Below are 18,297 nucleotides of genomic sequence, written 5' to 3'. Positions count from 1 at the left end.
AAAAAAAAAAAAAAAAAAAAAAGGAAAAAAAAAAGGTACTAGCAATTCCCTATGCAATGAAGAAATAAATATAACTATGAATATACTGATGACAGAATTTTACACCTAAATACAATGTTCATTTTTTTAAATCACTTCTCATAGCTCATAAAGCCCCAAATCTAACCTACATTATGCTAATGGAACTCTTTTTTGCAGGCCAAAGATTTCTTGTGCATAATTTTAAAATGAAAGAAGAAAATGATTTGCCCAAAGTAATAAAATAACTCACAGTAGAACAATTTGGAAAAAAGCCCAGTTTTAGAATAAGGGAAATTACTTGGTTTCCACAGAGAAAAGGGTCTAAATAACCTTAGGTCCAGAATACTAGCATCCTGGGAGGCTGAAACAAGAGGATCACTTCCTGGGCAACTTACTTAGCAAATCAGCGAGATCCTGTCTCAAAATAAAAAGTTTAAAAAAGGGTTGAGAATATAGGTTGGTGCCAGGGTCAAGGACGAGTTCAATCCCCAGTATCACACACATATGCACACACAAAGTACAAAGTAAAATAAAACCTAAGCCAAAAATTTGATGAATTAAAAGTAGAGGGCATATTTATTTACAAATTCTTATCACAGAAAAGAGTGGGCTGAAAGTGTAGCTCAGGAGTAGAATGCTTGCCCAGCATGGTCAAGGCTCTGGGTTCAATCCCTAGTACTGCCAAAAAAAAAAAATTTTTTTTTACACCATTCTTGTATGAACATAAACAACCCCATGCCAATTAATCCTCCCACAAGTAAAATGCAAAGAACCAGAAGCAACTCCCTCAACCCGCAAACAGTTCCTAGAGTTGAATTTAGAAATGTTCAATGTAAAGCAGCATAAAATAGTTTCTAACCCAATAGCAAGATCATTTAACTTACCAACTGTGCAAAAGTGGTAACTTTTAGTCTCTTGAAAAGCTCATCTTTTTTATATCTATAATCTGAAAAGCAAGGTAAGACAGACATTTATCTGGATTTATTTTGCTTTCTTAGAGCTGTTAATTCTTTTTAGTCATCAAACTATATGGCATACCTTTCAAGTCCTTTCTATGCTTTTACATACACAGTATTAACTCATTTGATCTTCATGACATGCTCAAAGCAAGCAGGCAGGTAGTATCATCTCTTCATTTTTTCCCTTTATTTTGGCTATCCAGAAGCATTGTCTGCCATTTTCCTTTTACTCAGCGGTCTCTACTGTGGACATTTCGTGTGGTATGTATTTTTATAAGCTGTCTCAAATTCTTTTCAGAATAAAGCAGGGAATAAATGTCTACATTTTACAAATGAGGACAGAGACCCAAGAAGCTGAGTTGCTCCAGGCCAAACAGCTGGTAAGATGTTTACACTCTACTATTCAGACTGGCTTCAAAAGAGAGCCGTGATTTTCCTATGGCTGCAAACTGTGCTACAGACATAGGATACTGCGCATATGTGCATATGTGCATGTGTGCGTCCATGTGTGCTGGCCACAAGATTAAGATTGGCTTGATTAGTTTTGATAATCTCTTATCAGTTTCTCTTTTAAAAAATCAGCTTTGCAAAATGAAGAAGTTCTGAAAAATCTGTTGCACAACAATAAGAATATACTTAACACTATTACTTAATGTTAAGTATATTAATGTTAGCCAGACATGGTGGTGCATATCTGTAATCCTAGCACTTGGGAGGCTAACTGTGTGTTCAAGGCCAGCCTGGGCTACATAATGAGTTCAAAACCAGCCCGGACTACACAAAAAAAGTTTAAAAAGTTAAAAAAAAAAAAAAGAATATTAACGCCAAGAACACAACATTATTACTGAACTATATACTTAAAAATGGTTCAGAGGCCAAATTTTGTTTCTGCTTTTACTACAATTTTAAAAACAGTAAAAAAAACCCAAACACCAATATTTATCAAATACTATCATTACAGTTTTGAGATATAATTCAAATGAGGAGTACTTGTACACTTGTGTTCATAATTCTTAACACATTAAAAGTTATTAAAAACTGAACTAATCTCATGTAAGCAAGAATGAGTCTCAGAGAAGCATGTTAAAAATTAGCTTCTTTAAACTTTTCTGAGGATGACTGCCAATTTTGAAAAGTTTTCAGTGTTAAACTCTGCCCACCTTTATCCCTCCCTCCTCTGTTAGGCTGCATACTGATGCCCCGCTTTCTTTAAAATACTGGCTCATTATCTCAGAATTACTAAAGGTTAGCTGGATAATTGCTACAGCCTTCACAGCATAAATGTCTCATAAACCAAGACTCCTAGCAACAAAAGAAAGGATTAAAGGTATTTAAGATTATTTACTTGGTATTACTAATCAGTTCCATGAATCCTCTAAAAAACCGCCACTGGCCGGATGGTTTCTTTAGAGGACAATGCAAACTTGGTTAACCAAGTACTTTAACATTCAGTCAGGAAATGATATTAACTTACAAAATAGCCTTCAATAAATGTAGCAAGACTTTCACTTGATATGTGTCCCTTTCTTGCAGGGAATTAAAATTTCTCTGTCCTAAAATGTCTTGAAGAGAGCAATTTGCAAAATAAACTATTACTTCTAGAAAATTCTTAGAGCAGCTTCTTCTGGATACAATAAAGTAACTTAGAGGCAACAGAGTTAGGATGTAGATCCAAACAGGCTAAGCAGAGCCTTTCAAAAGTACAAGTGAATAACTATAGTGCTCCCCTCAATTGCCATCAATTTGCTCAGCAAAAGTCACCTGTGCAAATCAAAATGGCAATGAAGCAGCCTATGGAAACAGTCGATAACTTTCACATAGTTTGTACTTTGACAGTTATCCACTGATACTCTTTTCTTGTATGGTTACATATTTGAAATACTTCTAAGTATAAAATGCACACGTTAAAATCCCTTTGAACTAAACAGAGATTATAAGAAACACCAGGCTCTGCTATAGCCTAAGGATTGATACCTCTCTGCACAGCGTTTGCAGTTCCCTCTACACCGCAACCTGAACACCACGTACCTGGTTCTGGTTTAGAAGGACAGCCATCAGTAGGACTTTCTGACATTATTACTCAAGAGATAAAAGATTAAACTAGACGTCTGACAGCAAGTTTTAAATTTATAAATAGGATGACTTGGAAGGTTCTGTCAGTCTGTCTCCGTAAGAACGAACAGAGCTTTAAGAATGGAGCTTCTGCTACTGTGCTTCTCAGATTCTGTATAGGAGCAGAGCCTCCCGGCTCAGCCTCCCGGCTCAGATATGCTATCAAGGTTTGCTTCTCCAGTGAGCCTAGGGTCTCAGCCTACCTCTCTCGAGTTACTGGAAGGACAGAGACCTGACTATCTAGGATGTTTCATACTTGGTCCAACGAGTGTCATCTAACCACCAGGTACCAAGAATAGGCTTTGTAAATGGTCAATAGATGAGTGTCTATTTTCCCCAGAGAGAGTTGAAAGAATGTTCAGATTACAAAGGATTTCTGCATTTTCAAGGTTCTGTTAAAATGTGTTATTAGCAAAGAAAAGGGAAATTGGGCTCACAGTGGAAGACAAATCAAAGGAAGTAACACAACAAGGTTTGTGATTTCACAGAGAGACGTGGCATCTGAGGTAATGCGAGCAAAGTCATGGGTCTAGGGTGTCATGAAACAAGGCAATGTTCTTTTTCCTTTTGACCCAAAAGAACACTTATACCAGAAGACAGGGAAAGAGAAGGAAATGGCTCCACAAATGCAGATGCCAAACTAGAATATAAAGTAATTCTGTCAGAATGAGCACAAAGCATGTGATCAAGGTGAGAACCTCCTGTCTTCCTACAAGGAAGCCCACAACTTCTAGAAAAGGAAGATGAGTGGTGTTCCCAAGGACTCCATTTCAAGGGTGGTACTTCTGGAAGATAATCTCCATTTAAGGTTTAGAAATTCAAGAAACCACACTAAAAAATGTTTCATGCAAGGTTTCGCCAATCTGGGTAGAATGTGATATTTTTATGGGCAAATGTCTGGTGATGATAATGTGAGTTCATACTCAGCTATATGGAAAGGAGGCAAAAGAGACCATAAACCTAAACAGAAGCAGGCTGGCTGGATATTGTCTGCCTAGGTGAATGAATGAAGGATGACAAGAGTGACGTGTAGGTAAGTAAATAAGATTTTTTTCATAGTTTGGAAATTTAATATATTTCATATACATTTAATTTATACATACTTATAATAATGATATAAAATGCATAAGAAAAAGAGAAGGAGCTTGTAATATTACATATTTTTAAAGAAAGGGTCTACAGCACTAACTCTTACAGCTGGACATGGCAAATAGATAGTAGAAAGCTGTTCCTGAGTCCATATCCATTGTATGGGGTTTCCCCATGTACCAACTCAAAACAAACATCATTTTAAATTGAAAAGTATGCTGTGTAAAAAATTACTGTGTATTCTAGATTTAGAATTTTCTCTTCCAAGAAGGCGTCCATTGCCAGAGTCAAGTCCTGAACCATAATCAGAATACTTCTTCGCTATCATTAGCTAAACTCTCTCCTAGAACTGGATTCTCTTACTTAACACTTGAGCAAATCCATCTGAGAAAACAGATGTTTTTACTTCTTTAATCCTGGCCTTGGTATGTGCATTTTACAGAGTTTTGAACAGACTAAAAAACTATGATTTTTGTGCAAGGGCAATGCACTCAGTCACTAGTAAGATATCTCTACAGAAGATTAGTTTTTAAAAAGGACGTGCATGAAATATGATTTTTAATTAAAAGAAAACACTGCAATGAACAGATTATGCAGAATAAGCTCTTTCTTCCTTATACCTCTAAGTCTTTGTGAATACACTCTAATTTATACTCATAAGAATGTCATGAGGAGAGATTATTGTCATATCTCAGGTACAGACCAAATAAGAAGAGAGGAAAGATTAAGTGCCTTCAAAAAGTCCACAAAGACTACAGTACAAGGAAACTCAAAGCTCGGATCCTGACTGCTTAAGCTGGGCTCATGCCACCAGACCTCATTCTGCATTCCAATATCGATCCCCTGTGGGATGGAGGGAGGCTGGGCAAAATTCAGATGCACAGGCCACAATCTTAGGAGCTGGCCCAGAGGGTGTCTAGTGTCTCCCACATCCTTCTGGGCACTTGCTGGCCTCACCTGACTCCCACAGCTCTCTGTGCATATCAGCAGTAGAGAATGGTGGTTAGTTAAAAACCAACTTATAGAATATTACTGAGCTCTACTTTCCCAAGCCGTCAATAGCATTACTCACTTTTTTTAATCTCTTCTAGCTTCTCAATATATTTTGTCATACTGTTACCTAAAAAGAAAATAGGGAATTTTAGATATGCTTTAATGGAAGAAAATGAGCACCACTGTGAAATGGAATGGAGAACAAGTACTGTACTCCATAAGCTTCCCCATCATGTTCCCATGAGACTGTGGACAGCAGGCAAAAGGGCCACACATAACAATCTTTTGGATTACACAGCATCATGACAGAAGATGTGGAACTGAAGAAATGTTTCAGTCAAATGTGTTTAAACTGGGGTGCATAAAAATATGATTTAGCAGTTTCAAGCAATATCAATGATTTATCTCTCCTCCTTTTTGAGTCAAGGCTTTCTTCCTCCATATGCTTCCCCCACCGCCATAATTTTATTTATTTATTTATTTATTTGGTGGGAAGATAAACAAAGGAAAGGGAAGAAAAAGCAAAGTTGTTTGAATGTTTAAAATGTGCCTTTGTGGCTACCCAAGCAACCCTTTCCTGTTGGCTTTGTCTTTGTGGTTCCCTCCTCTTTCCTGAATGTGGCCTTTTATTCTTTGTGCTGATGTTATAGCCTGAACTAGACCACACAGGCTGGGCGCTAGTATTCACCATGGACTTGATCACTGAGAAATGACAACACATTCCCACCATTGTGGACAGTCCCCAGCCCTTGTGCTTTGTGGCCTAGTTCTACAATACTAGGTTCTAGCCAATGTGGTTTGGAGAGTTTTCATACTTTAAAATTAGGACAGGATTGGGCCAGGGATTTAGCTCAGTGGTTCCGCCACCTGTCTTCTCCTAAGTGCAAGGACCCAAGTTTGATCCCCAGTACCAAAAAAAAAACTAGGCCAGGATCATTCTGGTTTTTGAAAGAATTAAATTCTATTTCCCAAAACAGGGGCTATTATTTTTTACTGGGCATACTGTAATCTGACTCGGTTCTCTCTGTGGTACCTAAACATATGGCCAAAGGAAAACATTCAAAGTAATTTCTCATTTCTAAAATTGTGCTCCTAACTTTAAGCCTTGAGAGGCTCTAGTTAGATTCAGCCCAGTTTTGGATCCACCAAAAAAAAAAAAAAAAAAGCTTCCTATTAACAGCAGGAACTGTTTTCAAGGACTATTAACTTTTCTTCGTGTTTGGGTCAGAAGCAGAGAAAGTTGCTCTCAACTCAAAAATAAAAAAACAAAACAAAACATTTGCTTTGTCATTATTCAATTTTTACCATGAATTCATCATGAAGGAAAACTTAACTGTTTGGGTGTTTCTGTTTGTTTCATCTTAAGACAAACAAGGGTGATTAAAATATATGGTGAATAAATTTATCACAGTAAAAGACACATTAATATTAATTCACCTCAAAGTATTCCCCTCTTCTTCAAACACATTTATCTCATCATTCTTGTCACTTTCTGAAGCAGTTCTGTAAATCCTCCTTTGTATCTCTATGAGGCATGATAAAAAAAAAAAAGTACAGTGAGTGTTGTTGCCAAGTGCCACCCAATGGAAAGGCAGGCTTGTGAAAACACCATGGTGTGTCGTCATCCACCTTATTCACTGGGTCTGGCACTGTGATTTCTGGCTCTTCTCCCAAGTCAAAATAACCAGGAAAGGTAAAGGTTTTTGATTCAATTCAAGACATCAAGGCAGCTAGGAGACAGCACAAAAAAAGACACTTAACGAAGGAGTACTTCCAGAACTGCTTTAGAAAGTGGCAAGAATGATGATACGTGTATTTGAAGCAAGGGGAGTATTTTGAAGAGCATTGATGGTGATGTGCCTTTTACTGTAATAAAAGTTTTAAAAAATGTTTAACATTGACTGTATTTTTTTTCAGCTTTAATTGAGTTTATTGGTACATTTTAGGGATACAGTTATATTTTCTATAGTCTCTGTATCAGGACTAGAAAGGGAGAATCACTGTATCCTTGATCCACAGCAAAATCCATGAATTTTTCCTGGACACACAAGACTTTCCTGGTCAACAAGAGGGAAGACAACAAATTAGCATGCTGTTCAGTTTCCTACAATTTTTTTTTTCTTTTTGGTACTGGGGATCGAACTTAGGCCTTTGCACTTGCAAGGCAGGCAGCAGAACCACGGAGCCAAATCCCCGGCCCTCTCCCAATATTGTTCTTAAAATATTTATAAAGTAATGTTTGAAGCTGGGCGTGGTGGCACATGCCTGTAATCCCAGCTCTAGGGAGGGTAAGGCTGGAGGATCTCTGCTACGGCTGGGCTACATAATGAGTTCAGAGCCAGCCTGAACTACAAAGCAAGATCCTGTCTCAAAAAATTTTTTAAAAATTTTTAAATTAAGTAATGTTTGGTTATGTGTCCCTGTGTCCCTTATGCTTTTTTTTTTTAATTTTATTGAGTTTATTGGTACATTTTAGGGATACAGTACAGTTACATTCATTGTTGGGATCATGTATGTCTACATGGCAAGTCTTGATTCTCATTTTTTCCCCTTACCTCTGCCCTCCCTTCACCCCCTCCTCCCCTCCCCATCTACAAACACTTTATTTTCATCTTTTCATTCTCTCACATTTTTTTCTTTTCCCTTTTTGTTCTTCCCCTACGCATCACACCTTCCCTACACCTTTAGCTCCTTTCTTCAAATTTCTAAATGTCAGTAATCTTATTAGAATCTTATGCATTGTTGCAGAATATTCACACCAGGGAAACTATTTGGTATTTACACATGTGTGACTTATTTATTTCACTTAGGAGTATATCTTCAATATGTATCCATTTTGACATGGCCATTATTTTCTTTTGCCGAGGGAAGCTTCAAATAGTCTAGTCAAAAAACTGAAAAACAACGATAACAAAAAAGATTACTGATTTGTCCAATGATATGGCAAGTAAGTAAGCCAGAATTTCATTCCTCCAAGCAAAAAACACTTGGCTTTTCTAGTTGTGTTGTATTACAATTATTTCTAATCAAACCCTAGGCCTTGTGCATCCAATGACATGCTCTACCACTGAGATATGTCCTTACCCCTTGTGTTACTTTAAAACATGATTCATTATGAGGCAAATTCATAGGACTTACTATTTCCTTAACTGTAACTAGTGGGGATCATCTGATACTGTAAATTCCCTCAGGAATAAAAAACAACAGCCAAGATTATACATCTGCATTATTAAAATATTACATTTCTAAGCATTAACAGTTTCTACTCACAGTGTCTAAAATTAATCTCCTTATTAACTACCAGAATTTTTTGTGTATTGACACAGTCATATCAGGAGATCCTCACAGGGCACTGAGGTAAGCTGTCTTACTTACTATTTGTTTTTCCTACCAGAGGAGAAGTCGGAGAAACAAAATCTTTTGTAGTTATTTTTATGACATACCTGACAAAATTATGAACAATTCAAAGGTGATTAATAAGCTTTCTTCATTCTAGACATTCATTCTATCCAAATATGGAAGAGGAAAAAGAGAGGAGGATTTTTACATTGCTTGTACTAGGAAAACAGAGTGGGGTGACTGACCCCAGTCAACACAAAAAATTCCTAAAAATAATTTTAGAAAGTATGAGAAGTAGCATTTTATCCTATTTATACATTTATATGTTAAGTGCCTTACCTCACCACATCTAACTACTGCAGAAAACAGTTTCTACCATTTAAAAAGACTAAAAATGAGCCAATAACTCACTTATTCATAAGCATCTTGTTTTATACAAAGGTAACCTAAAAGATTACCAGAGAATTAATTTAAGATTTTTTTTGAAATTCAACATTACTGCCAAATTTTCCTAGATGACTGATTAAAAAGGAAAAGAAAATTCAGTGGTTCTCCATTGCTTACAAACTAATTTAAACTCCTTGCTCTAGCACTAAAGATGCCAACAACTTATCTACTACTTCAGCATTGCCTTAATTACTCAACTTGACAAAACTCCATCAGCCTTTGGTTTGCTCACATATCTCCATGTTAGCTCACCCAGCAGGAAGTGACCTTTCCCTTCTTCCAACGCATATAGCACTCAGCTACTATTCACAAGGAATTTACCGGGCTGGACTGTCTTAGCTACTTTATTTGGTGGAAAACCCAAGCTTATTTATCTGTGCAAATGCATGTTTATGCACACTCATAGAAACATACCATCTTTATCTCTCCCATCATCTAGTGTAGGAGAAACTCAAAAATACTTGCTGAATGAAACATACTGTAAAGGACCTACCATTTGAAAAATCCTTACCATAAGGTATTTTATTACATAAATAATTACATGCTCTTTGGCTTGAATTTCTACATATGTGGTTTTCTTTAAACTATGCACAATTTGATTTGTATGTAGTTATGTTACAGACTACCCATATTTACAGAGGCAACCTAGACATATAAAAGATGGTTTTAGTTTCTTCCATGTTTACAACTTAAATTGCAATGAAAGATACATAACAAAAGTTTTACAATTAGAATCAAGAGAAAGAAATAAATCTACTGTATCAATAGTTCTGTGCAAAGATAGAGTACAATCGATTAAGTGCATGACTCATTCATTAGGTTTTTTCCATTATGTTCCCATAATTTAATGACACTACTTGTACCAAGTCTGTAAAAAAAGCAAGTGATTCTGAACAGCAGTAATATAAAGTGGGTAAGATTTATAAAGCACAAAGTCCGTTGCTAAGCAACAACTCCACGGCTTTATTTTTTTTCAATATTTCCCTCCTCTATGAAGAAGTTCTTTTGGCTCAGAAGAAGCAGAAAGCATGAAAGGAAGCATACTGGTCCTTTGTTAACCCCAATAAGTTATACATGTATGTAATGCTTTCTGGTTTGTAAAAGCCTTTCATGTACATTCCTTCCTTTGACGTAACAGACAGAATCAAATACCAAATAAAAATGAAGGGTGCCTAGTCTGTAATGAGTTTGAGTGCTTAAGATCAAGGCTGTTACTGAATATTCAGAAAAAGCCAAGACTAAAGAAGAAAACAGGAAATAACAAGTTTGTGCAAAGATAAAAGGAAGGTAAATTTTACAAAAATAAAAATAAGCTAGAAAAGATCGAGTGGAGCAAATCTACAGAATTGGAACACTAAAGAAATGTGAAATTTGATTGAAGTGAGAGGAAAAAGCAGCTAACAAAAGAGTGAAGGCACTAATAAAGGAGAGAGCCTTGTGGTTTGGAAAGTGTCCCTTAATCAGCCTGCAGCACAGCAGAACAGAAACCCAGAGAAAACACACAATAACCCTGTGGCGGTGCCCAAACAAAATGGCAGTAAGGGCTTCATCATCCACTCATGGCACAGTCTGGCAATGCTGGGGAGCAGAGAAGATACACTCAGGCACTTATGGAACAAAAGAAATATTGGAAGTTCAAAATAATTCTGAGATTTCTAGCTACAGCTATACATCAATGAGAAGAAGAGTCAAAAGTATAGAAATGACAATAATCTTTACCCAGGAGGAAAATACTGTATCAATCTTTGAAGAACTCAGTCAAAGGTGATTTGGGTAAAAACTGGAGATAAGATATTCTTGATTTATCATGATTAACTCTGAATTGTTCACTGTTTGGTAGAAGATTAAAGATCCATTTGTTTAGCATAGAAATAGGAAATGTTCACTCATTCCTGTGCCTTTTCCATTGCTCTGAACGCAGAGCTTAAACACATTCCACAGATGATAACTCCCTACTCTTACTTGGGCTGTGAGGTTTCTCTTGTGTGTTTTTTAACCAGGACTCCTTACCTTCTTTACCTCATGGCACAGAGAACAATGATATTTGCACAAATGCTAGATAGCAAAAGCCAATGGGCTTTGTATCTTAGTGCATAAGCCATAGGCACTGCACACCAAGAAGAAAACTTTCTCTGAACAAAGAGGTAAGTCACAAAAATGCATGGAAACACAAACATTAAATATAAGATTTCTCGACTAAGTTGATTTTAAAATAGTTTCTAAATTTGAAACACAAACACAAATCAAACACTAGAATAAGATTTCTCCCACACTGACTTAAAAATACTTTAAGCTCTAAGCAATAAGGCACACTTTGGCCCTTGCAAAAGCTATACAAAACTAGTTTCAGAGGCTTCTGCTTCCAAGAAGATGGACAGATATAGTTTTTCCATCCCTCCAGCTAAGTACAACAAAAACCGTGGACAACCCACAGAATGGGAGAAAGTACTTGCAAACTGTATTTCTGGTAAGTCTAGTAGCTAGAATAAATAACTCTTTTGGGGAGGGTACTAGGGATCGAACTCAGGTCCTTGTGCTTGCAAGGCAAGCGGCAGAACCAATGAGATAAATCCCCAGCCCCTAAAATAAATAACTCTTGTAATAAGAAGAAAAATAACCCAATTTAAAAATAGGCAAATGATTTGAGTGGAAATTTCTCTATAGGAGACATACAAACACTAGTGAGCACACACAAGGGTATTCCATATCATTATTTGTTAGGAACTTGCAGATTAAAACCACACTGATACTACTTCATGCCCACAATGATGGCTATCATAAAAATGATGGACAGTTACATGGATGTGGAGAAAACAGAGCCCTCCTACATTTCTGATGGAAATGAAAAGTGGTATGGCTGCTTTGGAAAACAGTATAGCAGTGCCTCAAAAATTAAGTATAGCATACCACATGACCAAAAATTTCATTCCTAGGCATATATCCCAAGAAAATAGAAAATACATGTTCACACAAAAACTTGTATACATTGATATTAATTAATAGCAGCACTATGGTGAGAAAGTGTATACGCCCATCAATTGATAAGTCCATAAACAAAATATATACTATATCTACATAACAGAATATTATTTGGCGATGCTACAACATAGATGAGATGAGCCTTGAAAACATGATACTAAGTCAGAGAAGATAGACATAAAAGGCTATTATGTGATTCCATTTATATAAAATTTTCAGAATAGGCAAATCAATAGATATGGAAAGTACATTAAGGATTAGTCAACATAGTAAATATGTCAGTTTTCCTCCAACTGATAAACTGCTATCAAAATCAGTAACTTTTTATAAATGTAAATAAGATTATTCTAAAATTTACATGTGAAAACAGAGGAATAAGAATACCTAAAGTAAATTTTAAAAGGAAAATAAAGTGGGAATATTCTCACCCTTTGAAGTATCTGATTTATTATATGGCTACAATAATCAACACTGCGTGGTATTGGCAGAGGAATAGACATTTAGACCAAGAGAACATAAAAGAGACCCGAAACAAACCCACATATATTTGCCCAACTGACTTTTGACAAAGATGAACAAGGAATTCAATGCCAGAAAAGCAACCCTTTTTAACAAATGACGCTAGACCAACTGCATAAGCAAAAAAGTTAGTCTTGATCACTTTATATAAAAAACTACCTCAAAATATACGATGGACTTAAATATAAAACCTAAAACTATAAAATCTTTTAGAAATAAATCACCTGGATATAGGGTAGGCAAAGAATTCTCCAAAGTTGACAAAAGAACCATGGTCCATAAGAGGAAAAAATTGATAAAAGTCTTCACTAAAATTAAAAACTTTTATTCTCCAAAAGACCCCATTAAGAGGATGAAAAGACAAGTTATAGACAGGGAAAAAAAAATACTTGCAAACCACGTATCTGGCAAAGGACTAATAGCTAACTTACACAAAAAAACTTTTAAAATTCAACAATGAAACCCAATAAGAATAGACAAAATAACTAAATAGGCTTTTCAGCAAAGAAGATGTATACAGAAAGTAAATATGCACTTACAAAGATGTTCAATACTAGCTATCGGAGAATTTAAAAATATAATGAGGGCCAGAGGTTTAGCTCAGTGGCTCCGCTGCCTGCCTTGCAAGTGCAAGGACCTGAGTTCGATCCCCAGTACCAATAAATAAATAAATAACTCATACAATGATAAGTCACTGAAACCTACTGGGATGCCTAAACAGAACAAAACAAACAAACAAACAAACAAAAACAATGTAACTGCTGGTGAAGATGTGGAGAAAATGGGTTACTCATCCACTATTGCTGATGGGAATGTAAAATGATATGGTCACTCTGGAAAACTGTTTGGCAGTTTCTTAAAAAAAAGTAAACTACCACATGACCCAGCAATTACACTTCTGGGTAGTTATTCCAGAGAAATGAAGATATTCTTACACAAAAATCTATACATGAATGTTTATCGTATCTCTATTTGGAACAGCTCCAGAGTGGAAATACCACAGATGTTCTTCAACAGGCAAATGGTTAAAGTGTAGTTCAGTCATGCTACAGAATACTAACTGGTAATACAGTGGAACAAACTAGTGTTATAGGCAACAACTTGAATGATTCTTTGGAGAAGTATGCTGAGTAAAAAGTGCCAAACCAGAAGGCTGCATACTATGTGATTCCATTTATATGATAGAAAAGGACAACTTAAGAAACCTCTGTGGTAATGGGAATGTTCTGTATCTTGACTGTATGTATCATGTCAATTATCACAGTTGTGGTATGCAGTAGTTTTGCAAGATTTTACCACTGTGGGAAAATGGGTAAATGGTATATGGAATATCCCTGTATCACTGCTTTTTATTTTTATACCCCCTCCCTCTGGTGCTGGGAATCGAATTCAGGGCTTTGGCATACTAGGCAACCTCTCTACCACTGGGCTACTCCTAGTGCCTTTCTCTATCATTTCTTTCAGAATATATGTGAATCTACAATTATCTCAAAATAAAGAGTTTAACAAAATAAGTAACTTAAAGCCCAGGATATGAGGATAAATGTATTTAACATGAATTACAAATTGCAGATACAAGTATCTCAACATTCAAAAACTGAAATTAATCTCACACAACATTATTGAGTCAAATTTTGGTTATGAACCGAGGAACTGAAGAGAATGGAGTGCATAAATACCAATTTAATTTCCGGGAGAAAACAATTACAAAGGCATAGACAAATCTAGGTATCTAAAATAAAGCTCAGGTCTTGAGATTTTTAATTTTAAGAAAGTACAAAGGTTTCAAAAGAAATTCATTTCTATACAGTTGTCTTTAAAATTGTATCCCAGCTCCTCAGAAACCACGGCATTTCAAATCTAGGAGCTTAACTCCCAGAACAACTTATTTTAGAAGGATGGGTGATCACTGCTATTAAGGGGAGCTGGTACAGATGGAGGAGTTAAGGGTATCTGTGGCAGAAGAAACAAGGTTAGGGGAAACACAAATGAAGTACAGTCTAAGAGACAGTACACAGGACTCAGGGCCCACTCTCCATTACTGACTTCCTCACTCTGCAATCTTAGTTTTATCTCCTTTATTGAACTCCAAGTAAATCACAAAATCTCCAGGCCACAATTTCCTCTTCCTCTAAAACAGTGATAATACTTTCACCTGCTCATCCAACAGGATACTCACAAGGATAAATATGTATCTGTATGGCATAGAAATATTTGAAAGAAAGGTACCAAGATACAGCAACTGCAGATGTGGTGCATCCGAAACATTTAAAGTTTATGTTGTTTGAGGTAACGTGCATAATGGAAGATAATGATTTTGAGAAGATGAGAAAGGGAAAGAAGGTAAATGAGATGATTTAAACAAAGGCAACAACCTCCTTTACTTTCCTCCATTGTTGTGAGGGACAGTGGTGGAAAATTCAGTATTGCTAAAGGCATATTACCATTAGCAAAACCATCTTAATCAGGTGGATTTTCTTTAGAAAGCTTTAAAAGATTGAAGAAAACATAAATAAATAACCCAAACCTCACAAGACTACAAATCTGCTAGAATTTGGGCAGAAGTCCTTAGAATGAAGAAAGATGGAACAGCCTGGAAAGAAGCAAGAAGATACTCAAATGGAATTTTACCTGAGCAGCATTGATTAAATTTTGTCTGTATTTTGGTTACTCATTCAAGTCTGCCTGTCTCCAATTGAATCTAAGCTCTTTGATTGCAAAAGTCCCAATCTACACCATCTTTCTTTCTCCCATGATCCATAGCTTTCAATGTAGCCAGCACTCTGCAAACACTGAACTGAATAAACATACACATGTATAATCTATTACTGCCAGTTTGAAAGAATGTATTTAAAGTACTCCAAAACAGAGCATGGCTCCTGCTATTTATTTATCATCAAACTTGCAACTTACTGAACAATGTTTTCAATTTCTAGGATTTCATTTTTTTCAATTTATATTATTTCTTATGTGGTAATGGAAAAAAATTATGTAAATACAAATTTTACCAGTAATCAAAAACAACAACAACAACCACTGAAACAGCTTCCAAAGGTAAATCCTAAACCCAGAAAGACATCAGGTAAGACAGTGAGAAACTTCCAGCTGTGATTTATATCAGGTTTGATGGGCCACTTGTCAACAATTAGCTATTGGATTTTTTTAATGATCTAATTTTCTAATCTTTACTCACCAGTGTCCAGTCTTGACTTGACATGCCGATACTTTGGGTTCTGTGGTATCCTTTTGGTCAAATACTAAAAATAAGAAAATTCAAAATGAATTGGGTTAATATAAAGGCAAAGGTGGCAAAATCAATAAAGAGTCAGATACTTAAAAAATAGAACAAGTGAAATATTTCATAGACTTTAGTATACGTGCTGCCAAAGAGAGCACTTTCATAGACTTTAAAGGAGGAAGGAACTCTAAAGAGCCAACTGCCCCTTTCAAAATAGGTCTCTTCTGTGGCATTTTGGCAGGTGAATGTACTTATCTTGTTTCTGTCAAAACATTTCCACATTTTGTCAAAATAATCTAAGAGCACTGCGATAAGAAAAACTCTTAAAACATTATCTCTTACATTGAGCCAAAGGAAATTCCTCAATTTCCTTTTTTTTTTGTCCTCAATTTCCTTTCAATCCACCCTTGCAACTCAGAATAAGACACCTGCCTCTGTCTCAAGAAATCTGTTACAACAAATTCTTCTTTTTAATGTCATTCTTTGTATAATGGCTTCTGGGCCATCTCCTCTGAACACCCTCTAGATTTTTATCTATAAAAACGGCAGGTAGGATCCAGAGGTGAGCACAGTGCTCCAGATGTTGTTAGGCCAGGCCCCTCTGGCACACTCACATCCTGCCTCCCTGAGTCCAGGGCTCCACTGATGTCACTGCCATCGCATCTGCTCTTGTGGGACCTGAGATTCATATCAGGTTCAAGGTAAGTTTATAGTCAGTAAAAATGCCTATGTCAGGTCTCCCTTGTACTGTGTTTTGGTAGTTAACTCTTTGAATCCAAGCAGAAGACATTCACCCACATTAAATTCCCATGGCAAGTTCAAAGGCCATCAAGGGAGGGAATAAGACATGACAAAATATAGCTTTCTTGCTTAAGCTTTATTCGGGCCTACAAGTATGAAAGCCCTATGTTCAGTAAGGTGCTGTGGAATAGGAAATTAAGACTGGGTACTACCTTTCCAGCATCATCTTCTGCACATGATCCAATGCTGAAGTGGTCAGGAATATTCCCTTAATGTCTCCAGTTCTGGCAGATGTCTGTCTACAGCACTTTTCCTTAACTCGTCCTTAGGTAAAATTTATTTTCTCTGTAAAGCTGTTCATGGTGGAATTAGGCACTTTCTTCCCCTGTATCTCCAGAGTATGGACAACACCCATTCCCACTGTCTACAACTAGATCTCCCATAGTCTAGGATTTACTTGAAGACAGGGACAATAATTTACTCGTATTTGTATTTACTCAGAACCCAGTACGTGCTAAGCATATTTATTGATATTCAGTTAATAAATGAGTATCTGAATGAGGGTTGCCTTACAGTAACAATCTGGTCCCTTAGGAGAGAATATCAAACTTTAAAAATTGCATCACTTGTCTTTGAAAACAGTTAACTACAGTATGCCCTGTTAGGAGGACTCTGAAAAATAAACCATTTACATATTAAAATACATCTTCAAATGATAAATACCTTTTGAAAGCATAAAATCAACATAGGATACTTCTGGGTCAGACAAAATATCTCTAGGCCAAAGTTTTGAATTTCAGAGACCAAGAATTTTTTTTAAAACTGGGGGCACCTGTAGAGTTATCACCTTTTAATTTTGCCAAGTAAGGACATTTAAAAACAACAACAACAACAACAAAGCAAAACCTCACAACTACCATCTGCTGTTTTGTTAGGATGAAGTTTATTATTTATATATATTTAAAATTAAATTTCTTTTTAAACTGATACATAAAAACATAAGCCATCTGCTATTTTTTCTTTTTCTTCTTTTTTTTCCCTCTTTGGTGTGTGCATTCTAGGCAAGCACTCCACACTGAACCATACCCCCAACCTCACCAACTGCTATTTTAATACCAAAAAGGTTAAAAAAAAAATCCTAGAGTAAAAACGTCTGTTCTTTAGTGTCATTTAAAAACTCATGACACTGTGTTTTTTACTTCACACCAGGCAAGTAAAACCCATATTATAAATGCTTAGCACTGGTCCTCAGATTGTGTTTGCAAGCCTTGAACTGTTTTATCCTTAGAAAAATTGGAAAGCTCATTTTTCCTTCTAAGCAGTAACCTGCTGTCTATTAAGAGAAACTGACTACAATGCCAATTCCAATTTCTTTTCTAGATGACCATGGAAAAGGTTCTTAAGAGAAGAAAAATACACAAAGCCTGGAAAAGGAGACTTAGGAGAAGTTCCCCAGAGGGAAACAATATCATAGCAAAATCAAACAAACAAATAAACAGTAAACTGAGTAAAGGAAAGTTAATAATAGACCTCAGTTATCTTAGACTAAGGGGACTGGGGGTGAGGGGCACCCTGCATTTTTATCATTTCTATGCTGTATTTCCTGTTTTTACTTTTGTTTTGGTTTTCTCACTAGTCTCCTAGCAAAGTTCCCTTTGAAAAACTCCAGGCTAGTCTCTGCTGAACCAAAGGGATTTGTCTACACTAAAGCCAAATAGCTAAGAAGTGAGGGTGTCTCTGGGGACCAGGTGTGGTGGCAGCAGAATGATGAGGGGAGAGTGTGGACAGCTGCAGCCCTGAGCCCTTCCCTCCTAGTTTTCCCTTACATGGGACTAATGAGAAATACACATGCTGCAAAAG

The 18,297-nt window shown here is 36.3% G+C and overlaps 1 protein-coding gene across 9 annotated transcripts in view; it reads right to left on the bottom strand.

The window, feature by feature from the left end:
* Cep41 (centrosomal protein 41) overlaps positions 1-18,297 on the bottom strand; it is a 49,544-nt gene that overhangs the window by 18,242 nt on the left and 13,005 nt on the right. For 3 of the 9 annotated variants that reach the window (XM_010633520.3, XM_010633517.3, XM_010633516.3), the window contains exons 2-5: positions 16,650-16,761; positions 15,652-15,715; positions 5,254-5,301; positions 906-967 (exon numbers count right to left, since the gene is read on the bottom strand). In XM_010633520.3, coding sequence (XP_010631822.1) covers positions 906-967; positions 5,254-5,293 — 102 coding nt within the window. In that variant the 5' untranslated portion in view covers positions 5,294-5,301; positions 15,652-15,715; positions 16,650-16,761. Of the gene's footprint in view, positions 1-905; positions 968-5,253; positions 5,302-15,651; positions 15,716-16,649; positions 16,791-18,297 lie in introns of all 9 variants that reach the window. The other 6 variants (XM_010633515.3, XM_010633512.3, XM_010633521.3 and 3 more) reach the window with 3 other exon arrangements.

Source organism: Fukomys damarensis, unplaced genomic scaffold, assembly GCF_012274545.1.
Source record: "Fukomys damarensis isolate Sample0158 unplaced genomic scaffold, DMR_v1.0_HiC HiC_scaffold_4, whole genome shotgun sequence".
Lineage (NCBI taxonomy): Eukaryota > Metazoa > Chordata > Mammalia > Rodentia > Bathyergidae > Fukomys > Fukomys damarensis.
The sequence above is the reverse complement of the archived record's forward strand: the minus strand, read 5'-3'. Positions and strand labels throughout refer to the sequence as shown.